Here is a 17,324-nt window from a genome sequence, read left to right on the forward strand (position 1 = left end):
TAACGTGGATATGGGAACTGGAAAGGATTTGTGAGGTTTCTAAGGTTCTAATGCCTCTATAACTCTGTACTCAGTTTTATGTCTCATCTGAAGGATGGTGCCTTTTTACAGTATAGCGTCTCTGTCACTATACTTTGGCATTACGACACAGACAGACCGCAGGTTGAGTGCCCCTGCTGGCCTCACTAACACCTCTTCCAGCAGCAACCTTAGTTCCCAGGTCTCATATAAAGGTACCGATCAGGCTCACACCTGCTTAGCTTCGATTGTTGCCCGTTGTGAGTTGCAGGGTGATATGGGGAATGTTTACATAGTTTCACACAGCATTAAGACTGCTCCGAACATACAGTACATGTTAATAGTTTGTCTGATGAAACTAATTTCACATCATTAATACCACAAAAAAAAAAAATCAATTTTCTTATGCATGTATGGTTTTAGAAAAATGTAAGGATTAGCAATTTGCTCCCAATGAAAAGAAATGGGTAGCAGCAATGTGGTCTGGAGAAAATTAATGTGAAGCGTGCGTAATGTACATATACAGTATGGGAAGGTAGACATCAAAATTGAGAGATCCAAGTTAGAACCAGCTTATCCACTACTGCCAAGAAGGGTGGAGATTTGCTTGTGAGTATGAGCATTGTATGTTGATGTATTTTGATGTTGAAAAAATTGTTCTAGATAGCTGAGCAGAAGACTACCTGAAGACAGAAAATGTCAACCACACATTTACTGTACGTTTCACATGAAACAATCAAAAATAGTGTATGTACAAAAAGTTTAATTAAGATTTCTTAAGGTGACTTAACAACACATACCATACACTAAACTATATGCAAAATTACATACCATAGATCACAAAATCATAATTCAACCGACCAAAATGGTACTGATACAGGAGAAATGCTTCATAAAATACAAAAACAAACATAAAATAGAAATAAAATGAAGCTATTTTAATTTACAAAACAATCTACTTTATACACTTAAAATAAACAGGATTGGCCATTCTAACATTCGTAATGTATATTTCTTTCAAATTAAACTTTTTAAACCACCTTCTAAACATATTCAGGTTTTCCTATTGTCCAGAAGGCCAGCCAAATCTCCAGATTTAGAAAACACAGCAAGAGAAACCTCAAGCAACAATAAGGTAAAACGGAGCACCAGCTGTAGAAGACTAATGTAATTATTACAAGTATTGTATGCTTTCACAGCCTTTGAAGAAAACTGAAGGGCCAGGCTGTCTTTTCCAAGAGCACAAGTGCAAGAACATGTTCTATGATTTTTAACTTAATATAAATCTTTTCTTTTTTTCCCCCCACAAACGTGTGCCAAGATTTGTCCAAGAAGCACTTCGGTACACAAGTTTGGGATTCAATTTCACTCATCCTGACTACAAGGACTAGAACTGAGCTGATGTGAACTACTTAACTTTGCAACAACAGATTTTTTTTGTCAATCGGAGGCCTAAAACAGATTTTATTTATGTTTTGATTAAATGATGATGTATTATTAACTCCGTGTGGGTGTGGTATTTTACACCCACCCCAGTTTCACAAAAACCTTTCCTGTAGTTTTGCGGCAGTCAGGAAAGAACTTAAAATGAACAAAGACAGTCTTAAAATAATCTGAATAGGGCTGACCTTACAGTTTGAGTTCTTGATAAAAGAACTTCTCTTTCATAACTCCTATAAATATTGTACTAAAAAGCTATGCAAATAATTTTCTCTAGGTCTGAGTGCAGCTCAAGTTATATGTGCAACCCTCTCTTAGGCTCATTTACAGGTGTATATCTTCAATGTTCAGTTCTATTCCAAAGTAAAGCAATGGCATTACAAAGCGTAACAGTCTTGTCTTACATAGGTAAGACTGAAACTTTGTAAAGGCACAGAACAATACATGGGGAACACTTCAAACCCGCTCCTTGGAGTTTTTCTTCTCAAAACGAGTTTTAAAGAGTGTGTACACATCAGACATTCACGATGCTTGTCTAGTGCCCAATGAGAAAACGATCTATTTTGAATTAACCATTTGTGTAACTCTGTAGCATCCTCTACAGTCCTTTCTTCGTTACATCACTCCACACACTTAATGTCTTACCATTTAAAGAGCAGCAGCTAAATAATCCGCCATTTATAAGAATACACTTTGAAATGCCTTTGGGCCATCCATATACTGCGAAACTATCTTCAAATGTTTCATTCCAAATATTTGGGAGAAGTCCAGACCTACAGCTGCAATTAAAAAATAAGCTCTATAAATACATTTGGGAGGTGCTGGATAAATGAGAAATGTGACAACCATTAATTCTAAAGAGACTTTATGATACAGGAATCTGGACAATATCTTTTATAATGAAGTACACAATATGTTCTAAATTTCCCCAATACGAACCACTAAAGACAGGGTGCAATGCAATAAAGAATTTCATCTATGGCACCTTACACATTGAGATTGTATAAATCTGTCACAATCAAAAATCAGCTTCCAAGTACTGCTACATAAATTGTAACAGACCATGTGAATGGCTTTATTACAAATTTTAATATTTAACTCAATGAATGAACATTAAAATGGGACCATTTTAAGTGGAGTAAAAGATTACTTCCAAAGTCATTACATTAATTGCACTTAATGCAGTTTTCAACACTGTAATGCTGACAATAGGTCTTAATGCAACTGTGGCAGTCTGGATGTTTGGTCCCTATAATTGCAGGACGAAATAGCACTACTAAAACAGCTGGATTCCAGGCCCTTAACAGTAGCATTCATCGCTTAATGTAACAATTAACATAATGCAAGGCACCCTAAATCTCAATATGATTTCCTTTAACCTGGCCTTATAAAACAGTGTCTAAATATTCACAGAGGTAAACGTCATATTTGCTTACCCTTTCATTAATATAATTTGAAGGCATTCAATATGAGTGCGGAATTAGCAAAAGTAAAACTGAAAAACAAAAAATGTTCCTGTGTAAGTCACTACCGTTCTTTCAACAACCTTTCCTAGAATCCTCCCGGTGTTTTTCTTGCTATCTGTCAAACGTCTTTTGCCTTTTGGCTTTATGCGGGCCCAGCGATTGTGCACATTAAGCTAAAATCCCAAACCACGATTGAGGAGTCACGATCGTCAGCCATGTCATCCTCCAAATACGTCTCCCCCAATCTAAGATTTCTCCTTCCGTTTAAGCTTGGATACCTTCTTGGTTCCTCCATTCTTATTGAGCAGCTTCATAACACGGTCTTTGTGGTCCAGAACCTTCATCATTGCGTCACGGGCCTCGGTGATCTGATCAATCACCAGTTTACAGCGCTGCATGTTACCCTAATGGAACAGAGAAAGACAATTTCACAAAACGGGCAAATTGAAGTCTTCAGCAGTCTATCACAAAGTAAAATAAATCAGTCCCAAGGTTTAATAGTGATATTTTTGTGTTCAATACACGCAAACATTGCATACATTTTTTCATGACAAAAGGAAGCATACAAATTGTTTTCATGCGAAGGACAGCTTTGCATGCTTTCAATATCTAAAAATAGAATTCTCTCATGGATGAGCAACTAGACAAATGTAATTCTGGCACAAGGGCTGGAGTGTTAGATTCACCTGTATGAGTTCATTAATACGATGCAGATCATCATCTGCTCCGGCCTTCTTCTTCGGGATCAGGCCTTCCTGGAGTGTAGTCAGCCGGCTGTACACATCACGCTCCAGGCTTGTCTAGGGACAAGGCAGCAGCAGAAGTTAATAATCCCGTCCATTCAGAGATCGCGTTTCATCCTGAAGCACATCACATAGAGGAAATGCCCTCTTCATCCACCACTGAAGGGAAGGAACCACCCAGGTGGCACAGAGCAGCAGCTGGGTTTCAGCTCATGCACACAGATCAGGTAAAGACACGCTGTATTAAAGGCGAAATGTAGGGGACAATGGAAACCCAAAGTGGAATTGAGCTATGATGCCTGGGTTAGTAACCTTCTCAACATCCAGCTCCTTCAGAAAGGGTCATGGGCTCTATCCAGGACCTCGGCTCCTCACTGTAAGAACAGTACATTGTCCCCTGTCACCATGCCAAGTCCCTGGGTTGGAAATTCAGGTTGAGAGGGAGGAGTGCCATCTACTGGCCTGTCAACACCATCACTGGGAACAACCTGCTCTTCCTTTCTAGTCATAACCCGGCCCAGCAGATCTGACAAGATCTGGGCACCAACTGGCAAAGCAGCTGACGTACGCTCAGAACAGTATTCAATGAAGGGCAATGCTGAACTCTACAGAGATCCTTTTCAAATGAAAGGTTTTCAATGTTTAATTAAGCAAATATTACAACATTATTGTTACAACGTGGTAAAGGACATTTTTCCCATCTAGCAATGGATAATTGTACATATTATAAATCATACATATGAATTCCTTTCAAATTCTTAATGAATTTCTATTCATATGCCATGCACATCGTGCAAAAAAATGCAATATAATATTCCGAACGTTAATACTTTTCAAGCTCATTTTAAAAGGTGGTTTCAATGTATTTTAATTATTCAGTTAACTGTAATCAAAGATTTTCACAATATCCCGTTTTTCCAGCAATAACTTTTCACTACTGCTCACTGACAATTCAGCAAATATATTTGGTCACATCTCACTTTAGTCGTGTCTTTACTTGCTTGCAGGTCTTTACTGCAGCGATATCCAGATTTACTCACCAGCTGAAGGAGCTGTGCTGCACACAAGTGTATCTTCCAGCCCTGCGCTCTGCACACCACCCCCTTCTGATTAGCCATATCTTGCAATGTGCATTTCTTCTCCTCTGAAATCACAATGCAAAGATATTAGATATATATGTAATATTTTGCTTCTGTTTTAATATTGGTGTATTCCTATCTCTGGACTGCATGCTACATCAATAACATTTAAAAGCCGAGTTGTTGTGGAATCAAAAAGCTTCGAAAGTACAAATAGCAAAACAAACCTACATAAAATGAACGACTCCTCTTCGCCACCAACGTGTGGTCACACACCAGCTACCAGTGGGAAGGAGAACAGAGTGATGAAGCCAATTCATACATGGCGATTTTAAGGAGGCCATGATTGGTAAGGGCCAATGGGAAATTTGGCCAGGACGCCAGGGATACACCCCTACTCTTTCAGAAAAAACGCCCTGAGATTTTTAATGAGCAGAAGAGTCAGGAAGTCGGTTTTACATCTCACCTGAAGGACGGCCCCTTTTTATAGTATAATGTTCCCATTATATTAGAACCCACAGAATGCAGGTCGAGCACCCCCTGCTGGCACCACTAACATCACTATAGTGATCAGCAACCTTAGTTATTCCCAGGGGGTCTCCCATCAAGGTACTAGCCAGGCTCACACCTATTTAGCTTCAGTGGGTTGCCAGCTGCAAGTTGCAGGGTGATATAGCTGCTGGCTATAAAAACAAAATAAATGACATAGAAAAAAGGTTACTACCTTTGACTCTGATGTCACTGTATCTCTGGAAGTGATGGTAAGCCGCCTTCCATGGGTTCCGATAGTGGCGCAGCAGAGTTATTGGGGGTCTTGGGCGGACAGGAACATATCGGACACCTTCTTCATCTGAAAAAAACGATCCTGCAGTTAACAACGCTTTATACCATCAAAAACTCATTAGCACTAACAGACCAATAACAATCAATCACATGGCCAAGTTTTTTTCTGTGCCCAGGACCCTGAAACAATACAAGGTTAGGAACTTCTAGTTGCATTCTACTCATTTAAGAAATGTAAGGGTTTTAAAACAGCAAGCACACAGCTCAATTTAGGACAATATATTATACAAGAACAAGCCTGGGAAACAAAGTAATCCATAGTTTCATAAATCATACAATTCACAAAGTCTACCAAGAGTTAGAAACAGCAAGCACCTCTGGAAATCAATGTTTCTCCTCTGCACCAAACAGCTCAAAATCTCCTTTGCTACACTTGCAAGTAACCTCATACCTACAAAGTGGATTTTACAATGGAAAAGAACTTTAGGTATTTCCACGGTCACCCCTACCAAGCCATGATTTAAACACTCAAGCAGAAAGGATCACACACCAATGTACTCCTTCGGAGGGGACTTGCGTTTCTCGGCCTTCATTGCGAGTGGCCGAGCTGTAGACTTCTCCTCATCAGTGCTGTTGGTCTCCATCATCTCGCTTTCTTCTGTAGAGATGACATGCTGCTGCTTGCGGGGCTTTTTCCGGGGGGAAGCTCCTGGTAGCAGGTCTCCTGCAGAAAGCCCCAGGGAGTTTCCAAGGGGAGTGAGGACAGGGGCTACTACTGTGGGTGTCACAGAAGGAACTAAAGCAAGCAAACAAGAGATGCAAATATAAGCGGTTCTAACCCTACCAAACTTGCAACACAATAATTCATTTGCAACTGCTTTACAATCAAAAGGAGGAGAGAACGCACTCTTCATATATTTTTTTTCCCCACACAGGAATTTTACAAATTTTAAAAGCTAACCGAACGGCTGCTCTTGCATGTGCAGACAGCAAACTTTCCCACCACCCTAACATCTTAACGCCAGTCAATTCTTTTCAAGCAAGATCACAGAAGAAACCCGCACCCCATCTCTGATGAACAGTACGAGCAAAATGATTTCAATGACAAAGGAGGGCTGCGTGACAAGTTCAGGTGAGTAATTGCTCTGAAAGGGCGGGGGAATCTCAGCAAGTCTCATCTGTTTCTCTCTTACCAGGGCACACAACAGGGCCACTGCCCTGTGTTAGTAAGAAACTCAACGAACGCCAGTGGTGACCCGTGGAGGCAAGTCTCACCTTGCTGCGAGGTGTCCATCGGCTCCACCTCCTGCTTGATCTTGATCTCGGGGAGGGCGGAGCTGACGGCGCACGCGGCCGTGCTGCTGGCCGCCGGCTGGGTGGGCGGGGCCACCACGTTGGCCAAGGAAGCGGGGATCGGCGGGGTGACCGCCATGGCCGCCGGGAGGGCGGCGAGCGCGGCGGTGGGCTGCGAAGGAGGGGCCGCCGCCGCCGCCGTCAGGATGGCGGGGATCGCCTGCGAGGGATGCTGGGCAGGGGAAGGGGCTGCCTGCTGCTCGCTGCTCTGGATGGACATGGCCTCCACCGTCACAGTCACCGGAGGGGTCACCGCAACGTGGATCTCCGGTTTCGATTTTGCTCTGCAAGCGAAGGCACCCACCACAGTTTAAGGAAGGTAAAAGATGTAGACAGATACAGATATAGCTTATCTTTTGGTATAAATTTCTATAAAATCCAGTGAATGTTTTTAATATACTTGTGCCTGTATACAGAAGCATTTTATCACCTTCTCCTGAGCGACAGGGCACATCTTTACACTATACTGTTCTCCACTCTTCAAGGCAAGCTTTAATCATTAAGATCCAGAGAATAACTTCACACTGCTCTATTATACAGATCACTTCACTACTTCCCGATAACCTCGGGATTAGATGGAAATTCCTGACATTAAAAGCCAGAAGCTACATGCAGAATGCAGGAACTACTGCATTCAAGATATCTGAAGTTTAGATAAATGAACGTAAAAACCAGTCGTCGCAGGACTACTGCATATAAAATAACTCATCTGGAAGCTAAGCGTTTCAGTTCTTGTGTTCTGCAAGACGTTTTCACACAGAGGTACTATAAACCCACCACTTAAGACACCTGGCTTTTAAAATGCAAACGAAAATCATGAATTCGTCTAATCTCAGGTTACATTAGCTAACGGGGAAGCGATCTGCACAAAGCAGCACTGCTAGGTTCTTCTCGGACAGAGGTCCTGGGTTCTCAACGGCAGCGCATGAATTTAACAAACGGGCTTCTCTTTCTAGGGGTTGGGTTTTTGTTTCAGCTTCCCGACCAGGTGCTAGGGCTTGGCTCTTACCCCGCAGGTCGAGGCGATCCCGTCGCACTCCTGATGGCCCCGTCCAGCCGCGGGCTCGTGGCTTCGGCGGCCTGGGATGGGAAAGCGTTTTTCCGAACGGCGGAGCTGAAAGCAAAAGCTCTTTTACAATACCGCACCGGGACAATGCAAAAAAAAAAAACAACACCACCACCACTCTGTGTCGTGAACAAATCCTAACGATCCCAAAGGAAAACTTCCATGGCACCTCCCAAAGGTTTTCCTCTCGGCCAACAGCTCTGAACGCGTGCCGCCATTTCATGTGGTCGTCTTCCAAACCGCAGTAAGTGGTAACAAAACTGCGGCTGGACTTCATGTCATATTGAACAGACCGCTCGCTTCCAAAAATTACTTCATACTATGTTTTTACTTGATCCATGTTTGAATTTCCGCTTTTAAACACAAACTGTCCTGAATGTGCAGTGTCAAGAGACTACGCCATGACGTAGAAAGAAGGTGACAGTGGGGGAAAAAAATAACTCCTTTAACCAGCATGGATATCCTGCCCACCCCCCCACATCAGCTACTGGTTCAGATACCCAGTGGAGCACAGAGCTGCGCTTGGAACAAAAATAAGGGAAGAGGAGACCAGTTTGGGGTGGAGAGAACGCATGTGCGAACTGGAATCACTGGCATGCTTACCCTTCACCGGCGGGCTTTTTGCGGAGAATACTAGGCCGGGGAGAGGAAATGAGCGTGGGAGTGCTGGAGCTGCCACTCTGCGGGTGCGTTTGTGCAACTGTGGAAACAGGTTGCGTTGCACTGAACGTGTTGCTAATAGGATTGGAAACAAGAGTGGAACCATCTGCCAAAACCACTATGGGACAAAGCAAAGGAGTTCTTTTAATTAGGCTGCAAAACAGGAACACCCATATGCTGTGATCAAAAGGAAATTTGACTTGTTTACTTGAAAATTAGCCCCCCCCCACCCCCCAGAACGCTAAAGGTATTTAGGCAGAGATTTCGTCATTTGGTGCATAAAAATCCTCAAAGAAAGATTTCTTTAATAAAATGCAAGAAGAATTCTGTAAAATAGTTTTCATCAGGCAAAGCTGCACAGAAATGCGAGATAAAAGCGTTGTTTCTCGTTCCTGTGGTTACCTGATGCCTTGGCCTCTGTCTGCTGCTGCTGCTGAGAGCTGATCGGTGCTGGCTGGATCCCCTGGGTGCTGATGGGCGCAGACGTATGGAGCCCTTGTGTTCCGATGGGTGCTGGCTGGATCCCCTGCGCTCCCATCGCGGCGGCAGACTGCATTCCCTGCGTGCTGAGTGGTGCAGACTGCAGACCAATGCGGTCCACCGCCATCAGCTGCATGTGGTTCAGGTGGACAGTAGGTGCCACGCCGACGCCGGCCTGAGCAGGCATGGCTGAACTGGGGGCCTGAGGAGTCACTGGTACAACAGAAAGCCAGACGACACCATCACATTTAGATGAAAAGGCACACCACACAGCTTCCCCTCCTTTTATAACAGAATACACATCACTGGAGTTCACATTAGAACTACAAATGTGAACTTTCAAGGATAGAGAAGTGACAAGATGCAAAACTACAGGCTACTGCAGATTGGTCATCGTATTTATTGACATACCTGGGTACTGGCGGATGGTCGAGACAGAGCTGGTGATAGGCGTGTAAGTGTGTGTCAGGGGATACGGAGACGAAGGGTATGTTGGCAGGAAGTACTGGATTTGCATTGGCACAGACTGCCTGTTGGGGACAGAGAAAGCATATTACAATACTGGGGTGGAAAACCAATCCATATCTAACTGGTTTATCACTCACTTAAGAGCAAAGATCTCAAACAGTAAAACAAGAATAAATTGCAAAAGGCAGTTGCCTTCTTCAATTTTTTTTTTATAGCAGCTCAGACTTCTGTTTAGAAACCGCATTGTAGTATATAAGCTATTAAGGCATCCAAATAACTCCTTTATAAATCCAAGCCAACATTTGCTGACTTTCACATCTCAGCTTGAAAGTCCAAACAGAAGGGTCGAAGCCAAACATGTCTTGTTGGTGTTAAAGCACAGTGTGACATCTTATTCTAATGCTTCTCAAATTAAATACAAATTTGACAAAGATTAATTCTCTTCACATTTCACAGCACAAATTATAATCTTTCAGAATCTGCAAATAAAAAACAAATGTAAAGACATACTGAACTGATATCACATAGAGACAGAGGGCGGAAACAGCAACACTCACCTGTTGTCACTCCTAGCCTCCATGGTGACTGGGTTTGGAGAAGACCTGTGCCCAGCTAAGCCTGGTAGGAGGCTTGCTCTTTCTCCAGGGTAATCAGGCTGAAGGCGTGGAGAGGTATGAGTTATGGGTTGAGGAACCACCTTCGCTGAAAACACAATTTTGAGCTGTTATTCCAACTGCATACATTTACATTTAGAAATGGTTGCCACAATACCAAGTTAGATATTCCAATTTGCGTTTCTTGCAGCACCCGTTTTGTAAAATAACAGCACGTTTAAATGAGGATTATTTTTTTATTCGGAACTGTGGTTGGTTTGGAGAATATAATGGGGTTGTACAGAGGAAGGAGTAAACATTCTTACCAACAGGGATTGTGGAGGTGGTCACTGCAGTGGCATGCGATGAGTGAGAGGGCATCGTCATGGTAACTATTGTACTGGTAGTTGTTTGGGTATGGCCCACGGATCCTGAGACAGGAGATGAACAATATTATTAGCGACTCCTTAATTAAACAATACCCTTGCATTTATCCACCATGTCTTGGTGGAATAACACCATATTGATATTCACCCTGATCGCCAATAACACATAAGATATTGTTAAGGACATAAAAAATAGGAACAACACCCCTAAATTCATATAGCTCAATACGTCAGGAAGTTGTTTAGGATGTAAAACATCTTGATTATCTTTATATTATTCCCTTTAGTTTATATAATAATACCAATTTTCACATTATTGTATTTCATACCATAATAGGAAAATGCCCTTGATGCTTTTGTTTCATTCTCAAGACTTGCCTCTGTCCCTGCTTCCTAGAATGAGACACTATTTTCTGGTATAGATCGGCTTACACGATCTACTCACTCAGCGCACTGGATAGCGAGACATTTGTAATTAAGATGCAGCAATTGCTTTCATTACTTTCAAAAGACTAATTTTCTTTAATACACAACAGAATCCTTATTTTAGTAATGTTTTCATAAGAATCTAGATACAGAAACAATGCTAATCTAAGTCCTAAGTGCTGCAATAGTAATCATATCCTGTTTGAGAAATACCTATGCTTAATTCTCAAATATTCACTTACACATCATACTATTACTCTAGAGAGATCTGCAATATTACAGTCTCTCCAGAGAGCAGTTTGGGGCTCTTGAAGTTATTGCTGCAACCTACCAGTTGTGGTTGGCGATGCCACTGTGTTCGTGGCCAGGATTGGGGCTACTGTAGCTGCAGCAACAGGAGGCACGTTGCTATAAAGAGGTTTCTGAAAGAAGCAGAAATACCAATGAAATGCTGATTAAAGATTATCCACTTTATAATGGACACTTGAACGGATCCTAGTAAGCCCACAATAGGCCTATGTACCAATAAAGCATCCAGATACCACTTATTTCTGATACCTGCTGAGTCATGGTGTGCAGCTGTGGCTTCTGGGTACCGATGGCCGGATTGGAGGGCAGAGTGATGCGCGTGGCACTGTCTCGAGACTGGGGCTGCCGCTGGATACTAATGGTGGCAGGAGACTGGTGAATGGTAAGAGCAGGGCGGCTACAAATCAGATAAGGAAAGGGAGAGCTAAGCCAAGTGATCAGAAAATATCAGCATCCTTGGGACAGATTTACAGAATATGCTGCATGCCTTCACACATTGGTACGGCTCTCTTGGATCAACAGCTTTGGCTAACGACTCCCAAGATGGATCAAGGTGACGAAGCCTTCTATTAATGCAATACCCTGGCCATGCGATGGTGGCCTACAGGGATCATGTCATGGCCTCCCTGGTACACATGCATGTACCATCATCTTGAACGGCTGTGATGGGCCGTTTACAAGACTCAGGTAGGTAACTAGATCACCAAACCTCAATGGTATTCCAGCATTGGTATGCGATATTAAAACAAGTTAACAATCAAACAGAAATAACTTTCTCCTAAATTCTTGAAATGCAAAACTGTCCAGACAGAGCTGCTGCTGTCCCCACCCGTGCATCATCTCAGCCGTGTGTGTGGCCGCAGTGGTGATGACTGGGGACTGGGCCCGGGTCGCCGAGACTGGAGCCACAACAGTAGGAAGCACAGCTGTGGAGGTGGTGGCAGGGGGGCGAGACTGAAAGAGAGGGGGGAAGATCTTAGTCTAGAAAAGCTTAATGGGTTCCGATTTTTTAAGCATTAGCCACGTAACATGCAAGACCTCCCAACGACTGCACTAAACGTTTTTGCTAATGCAACATCCGGCAACAGTCAATGAGTTAAGGAGCAATATTTATCTATAAAAACTTGATTAATTTCAAGCAAAACAGAAATGCTATAAATACAGGCTAGAGTATGTGAAAATCAGCTAAAATAAAATTCAGCTATTCAAATTCAATAAATAGAAACATAACATCTAGACATTGTGTGTAGAATAAGGCATCTATAACACTCCAATGAGTTAATCTGTGAAGAGTGAACAGTTATTCCTTTAATGGTAGAAAGACACCACTAATCGAGATACAGAGACCTTACACCTTGTGTTCCAGTCACGGCAGAGAAGCTCTGTACCTGGATGGGCTGGTGGATGATGTGCTGCACAGTGGGCTGGACTGCCCCGGCGCTCGGACCAGAGGCAGGACGCAGAACCGTAGTCACTTTCGAGCTGGACATCACAGCGGCTGCTGCTGCTCCTGTTTAACATCAAGAACCAATATACCCCCGGCTCCTTATTAAAATACGACACCCACATCATCAAATGCTATAATGTACAGACTATTTTGTTAGGTGCTGTACTATCCTAAACTGTTATGGAAGAAAAAAAAGAGTAAGCAGAAAGCCTCCACAGTAAAGGCGGCTCAAAATACATTACAATATCCATATCAAATAGCTCATAACCAATCATGTAAGATGGCCTCCTGACTCCTACAAACACTTCTTATATTCTCTTACAAACCAAGGGCTATGAACTCATTCATCAGACATTTTCAACTGCTATCCAGGTAAGACAATAATTAATGCAATCATCACCTTGAAAGGTGAACTATGATGTGCTATAATTACATCCATTAATTGGAAGGGATACTTTCATTTTACAGAGAAGCATCTGAAGTGCCTGACTGTTTTAAATCCAGGATCTTAGCAACCATGCGATGTGCCTTTTCAATAAACACAGATACACTCAACCTATAAACTGCCAGGAGATTAACAGGTTCCCCTTTTTAAAAAGCAGACAGGCTGACCTCTGGGTAAGTGGGAAGTAAAGGTATGAGGTGGTGCCGCAGGGGACGCTAACTGGAGTGCCGGCGTGCTGCCACGGATGATCTGCACATTAGCTGCCATTAACGGATGCAGGTTACCGGAGTGGCCCTAAGAGGGGAGAGAGGGAGAAACATCCGCAAAGGACTTAGCTCACGCATTCGCACATCTCAAACAGAAATTTCAAAAGGTCTGCGACATGATAAAAAAAAATGCAGACGTGCAAAAGGTCCGGCAAATGATCCAAACACCAAAATACTTGAAACTGGTGTAACGTCCCAGTGAAGCACAGCAACCTTAAGGCCCTTGAGAGAAGACGGAAAGGTGCTATCCTCTCACCTGCTGCCCACTGATGGTTGCCACGGGGATAGCTGAAGTCTGAGGCATGCTGCTTTCCATAGTAACTGTGACATGACCGGGAACCTTGGCTGGAACGGTCAGGTGACCCTGGCTAGAAGCTGGTGCTGGGGCAATGGGGCGGCTGGGCATAGCTGGCTTCAGGGCAGACTGAAAAAGCACAAAGAACATATCAAGAAAGATGCTGGAGCAGAGATCACACGCCACATGCCGAGGATCAAGGGCCTCCCAAGCAGCTCAACCACCTAAGGCTCCTGTCCAGAACAGAAAGCAAGAATGAGTCCTATAGTCCAGACAGCACTGGTGAGTGCCAATGCCATGCCATTGGCTATTTGTATCCATAACTGAGCCTCACTGGCTTAGCCAGGCAAGGTAGCTTGCAAATGGTGCCTCCCTTTGCTTGCCTGACCCACAGAAAAACATCTCCTGTTTTGCAGGGCACAAGTGAGCCAGCACTATTGTCCACAAGAGAAGCGTCACTCCTCCGATTGACAGAAACTCTATACCAAAGCACCGCCGACTTGTAATTTGAGTGAATAGAAGAAGTCAAGACTAACAAAGCTGAAAGGCTTAAAAAATGTTCTTCAAAAACTTACCAACTAGAAACCAACCAAATTGGTTGAGCCAAATACCTACTCTCCCGTCTTACGATTTTAAGTCTGCATAAAGAAACCCAAATTGGGGGGGCATGAAAAGAAAAGCTTTTTTTTTAATCCTGACTTCACTTAACATCGTAAGGTGATGATTTCCACACTCAAGCACACAATTCACCTATTACTTTTATGCACATGGTACTCAAAACTAAGAACACCCGGAGGCATAGAGGAAAGTCAGGAATATAAATCAATACATTTGGCACCATTCTGCTTTAAATGATGTACAAGAAAAGATCAATAGCACAATTTATACGTTCAACTGTATTAAAGCCGCTCAGTAAAGATACAGCTCAGGGAGGGACAAGGATTTAGAATTAAGGAGAACTGCAATTTTGCGGGGTCTTGTTCATTGGGTTACGTTCAAAAAATGTAACTATTAAAAATTAACAAATGGATTTAACCTCAGAACAACTACAAAAAAATGAAAAAATGGCTATGGTCCTAGAGGTAAAAGAAACCCATGCCACACCTCCGCCGGCGGAGTCTATCAACCGATTCGACGGCATGACCTCGCCGTGCCCTACCTTCATGGACGCCTCGGTGAAAGACAGCGGCAAGGCCTGGGCGAGGTGCGGCGGCGCCGCCGAGACGGTAGCCGAAGGGCCAGCCGGCAGCGGGAGGTGCTGAGGCAGAGTCAGGGGCTGCCCGTGGGCCTGGACCTGCGGGTAGGGCCTGACCACCACCGTCTCCTGCTTCTCGTCGCGGAAGGCCAGGGCCCCCCCGCCGCTGGGCGGATGGTCGCGTGGAGTGTGCTCCGGCTCCCGGCACCCTTCCTCGCCGCCCCCTGCGAAGCAACCGCGCAGCTCGGAGGGTGAGAAAACGACGACGGCGACGGCCCTGCGGCCCTTTTCCACGTCACAGGTTTGAGAGCTAGACGAGACACTTGGGTCCTTCTATGACTTATTAGTGCAGGTTGGCTTTGGTTACAAGACACTCACAAAAAATCTGCTCCACAAGATTATTATAATAATAAACTTTATTTTATATAGCGCCTTTAAAGGTGGCTTCTCAAAGCGCTTATTAAAAATTACTCAAAGCGCTTCTCAAAGATTACTCTCTACGCAGATTCACTGAACCTTACAGTAGGCTTAATTATTTCAAGCTTTCTTTTTTTTTTTTTTACCCGTGCCAGTCTGGTTTCCTGGAGCCAGGCTGGAGTTTCCCCCCGTCATCTGTGCTTGTCCCAGGCTAGAGGCTGGAACTCCTGCCCTTGGAAACTGCTGGGAGCTCATCTTTTGACGAAGGTCCTGTAAATGCGGAGAAGAGTCTTACTTTCAATCGAGACAACTGGACAGGAGATGGAAAAAAAAAAGATGAAAAGAATGGACTTTTCTCCGTAGCCGGCTGGGATCATCTCTTGGTGGGTGTTAAATGAGATTTTCCCCACTGCCAAAATCGCAAACAGACAGCCTTCGACAGAGGAATCCTATTTGCTTTAACAACGTTAGAATTCTCAAATTCTGAGAAACCAAGACCATATCTTATACGTTATACAAGATCTTAAACGTTCATCGAGAATTGATATGACTCCCACGAGGACTGTATTGAAAAACGAGACAAAAAAACCCCACATATCACTGGACTCGAAATAGTCTCTATTATATCAAGGTGCGACTCCTTTACTTCAATCGCCTGCTGCATGAATGACGTGATCGGCACTTACCACCGTTGAAATAAGGCTGGATTTTCATTCATTCACGCGATTACCGAAATTAACAGTTAATAAACCGTCGGTTTATGAACCTCGATAAAATATCCAAAGCGTCGCTGCTTCTAGGTAAGATGTTCACAGTTGCATTTTGAAAAGCTATATTTACTTATTCGTATGATCAACGAAATGTTGTTTAAGAAAATCGAGGTATTAAACGATACCTCAATACCGGGCATGCATTTTTAGGGAAATTGTAAGGCTTACTGGCTAGGCGCAAGTGCTTTGTTTTCGCTTGGATGACGTTATGCAGTTATTCGAAATGCTTACAATCATACAGAGATCATCATACCCTTCATGATACTAGAAAGTGGTCTCCGAGGACCAACGCATTCACGATATGGTGAAGGTAATACGAGTTATGTACGGTCTACACTCTTAGAAGAAAGAGCAGTACCAGACCAGTTAGCCACCAACAATACACCACTTTAATTCACTCCACAATCGGGATAAACGTGATTCGCTTCCTGTGGGGTCATATCTGCAACGTCCTTAAGCAAACCCATATCAGTAATTACAGAATCATCCGCGCACATATTCTTTTGTTTTCCTCCCGTACGTGTCATGAACCTAGAAAAAAAAAATTCGGAGATGCTCGTCTTTCTAGGATAATATGCGGAAAAAAATGACGCGTGGACGACAGCCGAAAAAATAGCAATTTGACCAAGTAGACAACGCTACGTAGGAAACATCATGCATCCCGCTTTTCTCCGACCTGTATTTTCAAACACGCTAAATTAAAACAGATGCTAGGATACTGCTTCAATGCACTAGAAAAGTCATTTGCGGACAAAAATGAAAAGAGTCCCTTACCGTACAGATTTTCTCAAATTTTCCTTCTTCTATGAAAATGATACACTTAAGTCAAATTCCAAAACAGAATATCCACTTCGCTAAATAATTTAGACATCTACCCGACGACGTCGCGGGATTCTCTTTCTACAGCTACTCGTGTACTGAAAACAAATACCTAAAAGTCTAAACTCATTTCTATAGCCGTGCTTAAACAGGTTCAAGCTTCTCCATCCGTCTCTGCAACAACACCTTCGAGTCACACCGGAAGGGGAGGCTCTAACCTTGGAGGGCGCTCTGGCCGCCTGGCCAATCACAAGAGAGAAGGCAAAGCGCCTGGCCAATTACAGACGGCCCGCTGAGGAGGACCGGGAGACGAATAAGCGCCAATAGGCACACAGATCCTTCATCTCTAACCAATCGCGTCGCATGAAAATGTACTGCGACTTAAATGGCCAATAGTAGC

At 43.4% G+C, this 17,324-nt stretch overlaps 1 protein-coding gene across 4 annotated transcripts; it reads right to left on the minus strand.

Moving 5' to 3' along the window:
• Positions 1-764: 764 nt before the first annotated feature.
• sap130a (Sin3A associated protein 130 a) lies at positions 765-17,131 on the minus strand. Of its 4 annotated transcripts, XM_088616649.1 has the most exons (22): positions 16,880-17,131; positions 15,482-15,605; positions 14,883-15,142; positions 13,685-13,852; positions 13,330-13,456; positions 12,659-12,780; positions 12,100-12,224; positions 11,520-11,667; positions 11,293-11,383; positions 10,476-10,580; positions 10,114-10,258; positions 9,500-9,618; positions 9,011-9,301; positions 8,552-8,726; positions 7,892-7,996; positions 6,805-7,166; positions 6,080-6,325; positions 5,471-5,596; positions 4,708-4,811; positions 3,611-3,724; positions 3,203-3,328; positions 765-2,237 (listed from the first exon to the last, which is right to left on the minus strand). In XM_088616649.1, the coding sequence occupies exons 2-22, from the start codon at positions 15,588-15,590 to the stop codon at positions 2,232-2,234; spliced, it is 3,174 nt and encodes a 1,057-aa protein (XP_088472775.1). In that variant the 5' UTR covers positions 15,591-15,605; positions 16,880-17,131; the 3' UTR covers positions 765-2,231. The 4 variants fall into 4 exon arrangements, with proteins under 4 accessions (XP_088472775.1, XP_088472777.1, XP_088472776.1 ...); XM_088616651.1 differs by having other exon boundaries at positions 765-3,328; positions 8,552-8,648; XM_088616650.1 differs by having other exon boundaries at positions 765-3,328; positions 6,080-6,253.
• Positions 17,132-17,324: the final 193 nt, after the last annotated feature.

This window comes from Lepisosteus platostomus, chromosome 2 (genome assembly GCF_059453375.1).
Source record: "Lepisosteus platostomus isolate fLepPlt1 chromosome 2, fLepPlt1.hap1, whole genome shotgun sequence".
Taxonomy (NCBI): domain Eukaryota; kingdom Metazoa; phylum Chordata; class Actinopteri; order Semionotiformes; family Lepisosteidae; genus Lepisosteus; species Lepisosteus platostomus.

Excerpts from the sequence above, each read along its gene's own strand:
- sap130a (XM_088616648.1), bottom strand. The coding sequence starts at position 15,590 with ATGAGCTCCCAGCAGTTTCCAAGGGCAGGAGTTCCAGCCTCTAGCCTG. Across the intron at positions 13,853-14,882 it reads TCACCGAGGCGTCCATGAAG|TCTGCCCTGAAGCCAGCTAT; the intron begins GTAGGGCACGGC and ends GTGCTTTTTCAG. Across the intron at positions 8,727-9,010 it reads GACAGAGGCCAAGGCATCAG|TGGTTTTGGCAGATGGTTCC; the intron begins GTAACCACAGGA and ends TTTGTCCCATAG.